This window comes from Amblyraja radiata, chromosome 19 (assembly GCF_010909765.2).
Source record: "Amblyraja radiata isolate CabotCenter1 chromosome 19, sAmbRad1.1.pri, whole genome shotgun sequence".
NCBI classification, from domain to species: domain Eukaryota; kingdom Metazoa; phylum Chordata; class Chondrichthyes; order Rajiformes; family Rajidae; genus Amblyraja; species Amblyraja radiata.
The window spans coordinates 42,128,561-42,138,227 of NC_045974.1; the positions used below are offsets into that span (position 1 = coordinate 42,128,561).

The window sequence follows — 9,667 nt, forward strand, 5'->3', positions numbered from 1 at the left end:
GTGGGTGACACAAAGTGTGGCAATGTAGTAAACAGTGAGGAGAACTAATAAAGCCATGGAGAGATTATCTGAATGGCGAGGTACACGGCACATGATATCTCTCAATACAGAGAAGGATAAATAAGGGGAGACAATATAACTTAAGTGGTACAGTTTCGAATGTTGTGCAGGACACGCGTGTATAATAATCCATGAATGTAGACAGCAGGTAGAGAGAGTGTTTAGTAAAATATGTGGGATGCTAGAAGATAGGCAAAAAATGCTGGGGTAACTCAACGGGACAGGCAGCATCTCTGGAGAGAAGGAATGGGTGACGTCTCGACCTGAAACGCCGCCCATTCCTTCTCTCCAGAGATGCTGCCTGTCCCGCTGAGTTACTCCAGCATTTTGTGTCTATCATCAGTGTAAACCAGCATCTGCAGTTCCTCCCTACACAAGTGGGATGTGAGAATTCATTAGGAGAAGCTCAGTTACAAAAGGAGTGAAATGGCACTGAACACTGCTGGGCGTCAGAAATTGTTTTCAATTTTGGTCAGAAGGTTAAGGAAGGATGTGAAGGTCCCTCAAAATGCAGATATATCTACAGGAGTTAAAGGTATGAGCATTTCATGAAAAGGTCATGACATCTTCAGGGAGGGTAAATAAAGGAAAATTGTTCCTTTTAGCTACTAGTTCAAGAAGCAGAGGACATGCATTTAAAATGTTAGGCACAGAGGGGATTGGGGTCAACCCCCTTAGAATAGCAAGGATCTGAAATTCAATTGATCAAGCTGGAAGAAATACGAGTGCCTTCAAAAAATAAATGAATAGGCCCTTGAGAGAGTGTTAAAGGGAGACAGGAGGGGAATGTGGTTGATTGGAATGCAATGCAAGATGGTATAGACTTGATGGACCGAATGGCCTCATAGTGCCACATAATTCTTATGAATATTTGTCAAAATATTAAACAGGATTTAATTATTGCATGGCAATATCTTGGTGCAAACTTTCTTAATCAACACCAGGATGCTTACTGACTTGTAATAAAAATAAATCAATTATATGTATGCCTATTTCTAAATGGACTTTATGCAAAAATGTGTAGATACTTAAAAACTGTCAGATACTTTCTCAAAGTGCATTTGGAATGAAAAGTTTAAGCATAGGTAATGCTACTTATTTCATAAAGTCTGGAATCCTTTTGGGTTCAGATTGTTCGCTGTGAATGCCACCATTTGCTTTCTTCTTTATTTTTCAGAGAAGCGGATATTGAATGCAGAGAAGCACCGGCCCTTACTCTCGAACAGAGGAGAAACAAACATGTCCATAATACTTTTCCAGATGATCTTAATGGGGGGCAGAATCATCATTAAGGTCTTCACAACGGGCATCAGGAACCTGAAGTTAAAGTGTGGACTTAATTAGTCACAAACATCACACAGATTCATAACAATAAGAGACAAACGAAGGAAACCATTCCAGACATTGGACTTTATCTTTGGAACTGGTGCACTACATTGCTGATAACTACATTCTCAACTTTGTATCTACAGCTTCTCCTCGACCTACGACGGGGTTACGTTCCCATAAACCCATCGTAAAAGGCATGTCCCACCGTATGAGGTAATTCAAGAGTTCTCCCGAGTTTCCCCTAATTCGAACTTGGAGATTTACGGTAATGGCAGCTCGTAGGTACTCGGGGCTCTCGTGGACATTTTTCAACATGTTCAAAAATCTTCACGAGTCTTCACGAGCTTACCGCATTTCCCGAGTACCTGCCGTTAGCGTTACTAGCCGCTAAGAGACGTCCCCAAGCTCCGACGTACACGCTACGTACATTCTACGTGCTTAGCACGAGTTCAAATTTTTTTTTAAACTCGGGAGAGTTCTTGAATTACCTCGTACAGTGGGACAGGCCCTTAAATCGAATATATCACAAGTTGAAAACGCATTTAATACGCTGCGATCACGGAATGCTGAGGCACTGGGCAGACCACATTGTGAGCAGTTTTGGGCTCCTTATCCGAGGAGGGATGTGCCAGCATTGGAGAGGTCCAGAGGGGGTTTACAAGAATGATGCTGGGGATGATTATATTAACGTACGATAAGCAGTTGCTGACTCTGGGCCTGTACTCGCTGGAATCTAGAAGGATGAAGGGATGGGGGGGACCGCATTGAATCTTACCGAATAATGAAAAGCCTAAATAGAGTGGGTGTGGACTGGATGTTTCTACTAGTGGGTGAGTCTAGGGCCAGAGGACACAGCCTCAGAATAAAAGGACGTACCTATAGAAAGGAGATGAGTAGGAACTTCTTTAGCCAGAGCATAGTGAATAGATGGAATTAATTGCCACAGATGGCTTTGGAGGCCAAGTCTTTGGATATTTTTAAAGCAGAGATTGATACGTTCTTGATTAATAGTGGTGTCAAATGTTATGGAGAGAAAGCAGGAGAATGGGGTTGAGCGGAAAAGGTAGAGCAGCCATGATTTTATGGGCCAAAAGGCCTAATTCTACTCCGATGACTTATGAACTTATATTTACGGTATGATTTGAAACTTTAACATGAAAAATCTAATGGCCCACAGTTCACTGCCCATTAAAATTGACACATTAATGGTGTCATGGACTTATACAGCAGAGATCCTGCATCTGTGGCCTAACTCATCCATGCAAACCAAGATGCTGATCAAACTGATGCTATGTTCCTGCATTAGGCCAATATCCCTTTAAAACCATCCTACATATCTGTACAAATGTTATTTAAATGTTATTTATTTGCATCAACCAGTTTAGTTGTTTGATCCACCACCTTCTGTATGAAAATGTTGCCCCTCAGATTTCCGTCAAATCTTTCCCCCTTCACCTTAAACCAATGTCCTCTAGTTTTTGATTACCCAAATCCTGGGAAACCAATCATGTACATACACCTTCTTTAGGCTCCTCGCGATTTTCTATACCTCTACAGGGCTCGAAATTAACAGTTGCCCGGGTGCCATTGACCACTCAAAGCGCCGCCGGGCAACCTAAGCGGCGAGTCATTTTGCCCGGCTTGGCAACTTGGTTTATACCGACGATAGATACAAAAAACTGGAGTAACTCCACGGGTCCGGCAGCATCTCTGGAGAAAAGGAACATGACGTTTTGTGTCGGCGATGGTTGTGGGAAAGATGCTAAGTGCGGCGTGACGGAGGGTCGGAGCAAATGACGGGCCGCCCGCACCCCGCCCGGCCCGATAACGGCCGCTGCTGCCACTCCGCCAACGGCGCTTTCAAAACAAACCCTTGGAGGAGGGTGGTGTTGGTCAGTGGTGGAAGTAGAGTAGGGCGGGAGGGCTGAGGAGAGAGCGCAGTGATTGGAGGAGGGAGACGTGCCAAAACATTCTCGGCAGACCTGCGCCGCAGCCAGGATAGATCCCGGTCTCCGGCGCTGCAATCGCTGCCGAACCGCCACTGGACCATCCCCGTCCCCACGCCCACGGGTGGCCAGAGGCGTCGGGAGTCAGACGGGCGCGGTGCCCCCAGGCCCGCAGCTAGCGCAGAGAAGCAGCGCTGCTCAACTCTGCCTGTCCCTGTCTGGATTGAGACGGGGCAGTAGGCGAGACCAGAGATTATAGAGGAGCTCCTCTAGTATCTTTGGGCTAGACAGGCAGCTGAGCTGCATTTAGCGCTGGATTGAGCCTCCGAAGCCTCGCGTGCGTGTGTGTGTGCGCGTGCGTGCGCGGCCGCCAAGATATTCTGTCCGCGGTCCCCTCCATATTTTGATTGCGATTTCCGTGCCTGACAGGTGTTGTCTGAGGAGCGCTGGCCTTCCTTCCCACTTCCTCTCCCTCTCTCTCTTGTACGCCCCCCTCCCCTCCCCTTATCCCCTCCCCATCTCATCTACCCCCCCCCCCCCCCCCATTTATTCACCCCTGTACTGATCTCCCTATCCATCTCGCATTGATTCTCCTGCAACTCCCCATCAATCCTACACTGGTCCCCCAATTCATCCTGTACTGACCCCCCTTCCCATCCATCCTGCACTGCTCCCCCCATCCATCCTGCACCGATACCCCCATTCAACCCCACTGACATCCCCCGTGCTCTCCCCTCACAATTTTACCTACTCCAACCAACACGCACTAATTCCCCTGCCTCAATCCATCCAATCCGCACCGATTGCCTTCTCAAGCCCTCCCCCTCCCCCCCACCACCACCATCTATCCATCCTGCACTGATACATACACCCCCCCACCCCCTTCCCGACCCTATTGTGCTGGAAATGTCTTCAGAGCTAACATTGACTATGTTTGATAACGGAATGCAATCAAATATGTTTTAATTCGCAATGTTATTATTTGTTTTAATCCATAAAGATGGATTAATTAAATTGTGAACACGTGAAACATTAAAACTGCAGTGTTCGATTGTCACTGACACGTTATTACAGAATTCATTTTAACGACAAATCAATGCTCTATATAAGGAGTATCAGTACTGTAGTTATTTAATGAGCAACATTCTCAACTATACGTTGGATTTATCCAGGTTTTACTTCTACAGTCAGTCATATACATCACAAATTTGGTCAGGAGATATTTCAGTTGAAATTTTAACGTTAATTCTGGTGGGAATGATGGTGGGAATGATGGAAAAAGCATTGATCAACAATTTTTTTAAAAATTGTTGCTTACAAATTGGGTATCTTCATTGCCACATACATCTAATCTGAATGTCCGGTAATGTGGCGTCTTGACACCTTTAAATATATTACCAAAAGAACATTTGCTGCATTTATGTCCTTTGGCCATCTCTTGTCAGTTAGTGTAATGTTTAACCAGTCAGATGGGTATAGTCAGTTTTAACAGCTATTATCATAAAATGCCTTTAGAAAATTCCTTGCAACTTGTATATTTTGTTGTGGATAAATTATGTGGGAAGCGAGAGTGTTTCTGTACCAACAGCAATAACGACCCATGCTATGGCCATATCATGATAATTTTCAGTCCTTCACAGAAAACATGCTTGCATCAATCTGTAGTGTGCATGGTTAAGCATATATGTTATCATGGTCCAGGATTTATTGACACAAGTTCATCATACGCTAAATAATCCAACCACGTTTTTGTTTGGAAGTGGAAAGAAATAATAAAAATTGCATTAATTGCAATGTGTAAAGAGTTGAGATACCGTATTATAATTTTGCTGCATGTCATTGCGGTATATATCATGTCTTGATTGGTGAATATGTTAGTTTGTGACTTTATTTGAAGCAGAAATAATATGTGAATGCTTCATTGAGCATAATTCCGACTGGTAACTACGCACTTCGTCCGAGCACGCGTCAAGCAAGCCATCTTAAATGACCACCTAAACTGTCATTTGGCAACCTAAAAAGCTGCCAAGGTTGCCCGGCTGGCAACAGGGGAAAAAAGTTAAGTGAGAGCCCTGCTCTATATCTTCATCCCTTAGCATCCTGCGCTCCAAGGAATAAAGTCCTTGTCTGTCCAACCTCTCCCTGTAGCACAGAACCTCAAGTCCTGTCAACAACCTTGTAAATCTTCTCTACAAGATCCCCAGCTTAATAGCATCTTTCCTATAGTTAGCTGACCAAAACTGAACTTCAAATGTGTAAAATATATAACTCTTTCAGTAAGTTGCAGCAAGGACAAAGAATGAATATGGCAGTAAGGGGGTAGGTTGCTCAGCCCAAGTCCCTGTTTCACCACTCAATAAGATCATCTTTTATCTCAATATCAACTTCCTGCATGAATCTCATACATCTTAATATCTAAAAATCTAATCAACGTGACTTAGATATACTGAAGAGAACTGAGCTGCCACAACCCTCTTTGGTCCAGACCCCAAACTCCCAATATTCATTTACTATTCAATTTATTGAATAATATTTAATATTCAAAAAGTGACTCCAACATTTTGTGTTACCCATTCCTTTGCTCTAGAGATGCTGCCTGACCCGCTGAGTTACTCCAGCATTTTGTGAGTCTTCAAATTAAACCTACACTCCCAATATTTATGATCATTTGGGTGAGGAAAATAATGTTCACTTTTGTTCTGTCCTTCTCAACGCCACACTCTCTATAACCTAATGGAAACGGTATCCTTCCCCCCAAACTATGCTTTGAGCTTTAGGTTGTTGCTTCTAATTGCAGAGACTATTAAACCTGTGGCAGAAAAAGCTTGTATTTAACAGCATGTCTTTTTAATCAGGTGATTTAAATTCCTGCAATGCCAATGATCACTTCAGCCCAAAAAAGGAATGTTAAACTGCAGACATTCTTACGAACAGTGAACAAGTTGATAGTAGAGATTTAAAAATTAAAAATAAGCACGCAGATAGTTTTGATACAATATGTGGTTCCACAACACAAATTGTATATATCACGGGCGATAAATTAGGGAACACTATTTACATAACAATGGCTGAATTGGTCATTATATAACTTGCATTGACAAGCAGAAAAAATATAACTTATAAACTTATAAAAAAAGCTGTCTTGAATGTTTTCAGTGTAGGGGGAGAAAACTGTTTCTATCTAACCTCCACACAATGATCAGACACCATGTTATCTCAAGAACACAGCTGCTGTGACCAACATCAACTTGAAAAAGCAATTGCCTCTGTCGATTCTTATTGGAATTATACAATTAAACAATGTACTATGCAGCCTTTAGTATTTTTAGCTTACAGTAACACAATTAAACTTATTGCTATTGAAATGGCCTTTAATTTTGTAAATCCTGTGGGAAAAATAAATTATCTATTGTGTCTGAAATTTTCTAACCTTTAACCCCTTTCTCCCCATTGACACAATGGTCATTATTAAGCATGTTTCTACAATTCAACTTTTCTTAGCAACACAACTGTCAAGTTATAGCAGAACTACCTACATTAAAAAATTAACAAGAAACTTGCAGATGTAGGAAATCTAAAATAAACCATAAAATACTGGAAATTACCCTGCAGGTCAGGCTGCATCTGCAGGGAAAGACATGGGTGAAAAGTTAACTCTGTCTCTATTCCCACAGATGCAGTTTTTGGCCCAAAACATTAACTCTTTTTCTCTTCCCACACAGTTTGGCTTGATTGTATTTACGTATAATATTATTTGAACTGATTGGATCGCATGCATACCGTGGGCGGCTAAATGGTAGTTTTGAGCTGAATTATGATGGCAAATGTTCAAGAGGGCAGGGATATCAGAGGGTGTTTCACACCAACAAATGTCAGAGTTTGGTTTACTTTAGTTTAGTTTGGAGCTATAGCATTGAAAAAAAGCCATCTTCGATCACCTGTTCTAATGTTATCCCACTTGCTCACCCACTCCCTGCACACGGGGAAAATTTGTAGAAGCCAATTAACCCACACACCTGCACGTCTTTGGGATGTAGGAGGAAACCCACTTGGTGTCAGGTTAACGGTGCAAACTCCACACAGACAGCACCCACTGAACCAGGGTCCCTGGCACTGTGAGGCAACAGCTCCATCCGAGTGTAGCACTTGTTCAGAGCTTTGTTGATTTGCACTTGCAATCCATTCTCCTTAGATGGGCACAGATTAGGAAAATGGGTGTGGAAATGGCATTGATGTAGGAAACTCAAGGCCAATGTTTTCTGTCCTAACAAAGCGTCTAATTGAACATTTAGTTTGTGTTGGCAACCTGAATGCTTTTTGTTTGAGCAGGAAAGGATTTAAAAAAATGTCACTATCCGATTTATCTCGGAGATTAACCAAGTATTGCCTTATGCCCTGCATGCAATGTATGGTAATCGTGGTTGCAAGACAGGAAAAGCAAAAACACAGACTGCCAACTCGAGATTGGGAACAGCCAGGCGCTTACCAAATGTGAACGTAAGATATGACGGCAAAGAGAATGCCAATGATGAAGGCCAGCGGGATGGCCAGGAAGAGAGTGAGGACTTTGTACAGCAGGAATTTGCTGACTTCAAACGAGGCGATGCTACAAATCCAGATGCCGTCGAAACTTTGCGTGGCAGCAGGTTCGGCGATCACATCCTCGAAGGAAACCTATGGCGAGAGAGAGAGCGAACACAAACAGACAGGCACATCAGGGCTTTCACTAGATCCGTCCACCTCCCCGGCAGCCCGGGATACATACACCGCATTGTCACTGCTTCACTCACCTTGTTGTATGTTTCACGCCAGTGACATGTACACGGCTCACCCTGCACTGCCGTCCCTTGACAATGCTGCCGACCCACACTGGCCACTTAGTTTAGTTTAGAGATACAGCGCGGAAACTGGCCCTTCGGCCCACCGGGTCCGTACCGACCAGCGATCTGTGCACATTAACACCATCCTACACTCATTTACACCAAGCCAATTCGTCTACAAACCTGTACGCCTTTGGAGTGTGGGAGAAACCGAAGATCTCGGAGTAAACCCACGCAGATCACAAAGAGAATGTATAAAGTATGTACACACAGAGTGGCCGTGGGCAGGATTGAACCCGGGTCTCTGGCGCTGTGAGGCAGCAACTCCGCCACCATGCCACGCTAGACTGGGAACACTGCGAGCCGGTGGGGACCCCCCCGTAGCCCAGTGCCTGCTGTCTCACCTTGATGTGAGTGTTGAGTCCGCCGGGGTCTCTCCTGTGCTGCTCTCTCTGCTCCGGCTCCTCCTCTCCCCCGCCGGGCAACAACTTGGCGGATCTCAGAAGATCCCCAGTTTCATACTGGACTCCGCGTTCTCCTGGTCCCGCTTCCTTCCCCATGTTTTTTTTAATCTCCCCCCGCCCACGGTATTCCCTTCAGTTGCTCACGCACTTGTTCCCTGCAGCCTGTCCCCGGCCGATTCACCACAGCCACGCCCGGGCTCAGTCGCTGCTGAGATGAAGCCAGCCCAGCGCCACAGCCTGTCTGCCTGCCGTCAGTCACACACCCAGGCAAGCAGCCCGACCAACACATGCACACGCATACTCACATACACAGCCACACACATGCACACGCATACTCACATACACAGGTACACACATACACGGCCACACAGGTACACACATATTCACATACACGGTCACATACGGCCACACAGGTACATACATGCACACACATACACAGCCACACAGGTACACACATGCACACAAACTGCACACATAAACTCAGTAAAACATGAACACAGACACAATCTCACATACACAAAGAGGTTTATCCACAGGTTGACACAAACAGCGAATCACACACAGGTTTGGACACACATAAATAAGTACATTCACACTTTCCCATGGACAGAGGTACACATTGACAGTGATAAATAAATGTGGATACATACAAACGGCAGATACATAATCTTACATAGACGCACACGAACAAATAAACTCCAAAAGGTTGGTACACAATCTCACATAGCCAGAGCCACACAGGGACACATTAACTCGATACACCTGAAGAGATACATCTACAATATCAGGCAGAGATACACAATTTCACAGGGAGATCTATAGGGGGGTTGCACGGAAGGTCACTGGGTCATAGGGCTCGACGCACGGAGCCGCTAAATCCAACTGGAAGACATCCGTCACTTCCGGTATATGTTATTAATGCTAGAAACGCGTACTTTCCTACCTGTTAAAAACCGCCAAAATGTTGAATTGTTGCGCTGAAAAAAAATTGTGGGAGTCGGGGTAAGTGTGAGAGAGATGTACCCAACTTTAGAATTCCAAACGTGAA

General features: G+C 44.4%; 1 protein-coding gene across 1 annotated transcript; it reads right to left on the reverse strand.

Moving 5' to 3' along the window:
- Positions 1–526: 526 nt before the first annotated feature.
- Positions 527–8,871, reverse strand: cav2 (caveolin 2). Its single transcript, XM_033038326.1, has 3 exons — positions 8,560–8,871; positions 7,822–8,009; positions 527–1,377 (listed from the first exon to the last, which is right to left on the reverse strand). Exons 1-3 carry the CDS (start codon positions 8,713–8,715, stop codon positions 1,227–1,229), a joined length of 495 nt encoding a protein of 164 aa, XP_032894217.1. The 5' UTR covers positions 8,716–8,871; the 3' UTR covers positions 527–1,226.
- Positions 8,872–9,667: the final 796 nt, after the last annotated feature.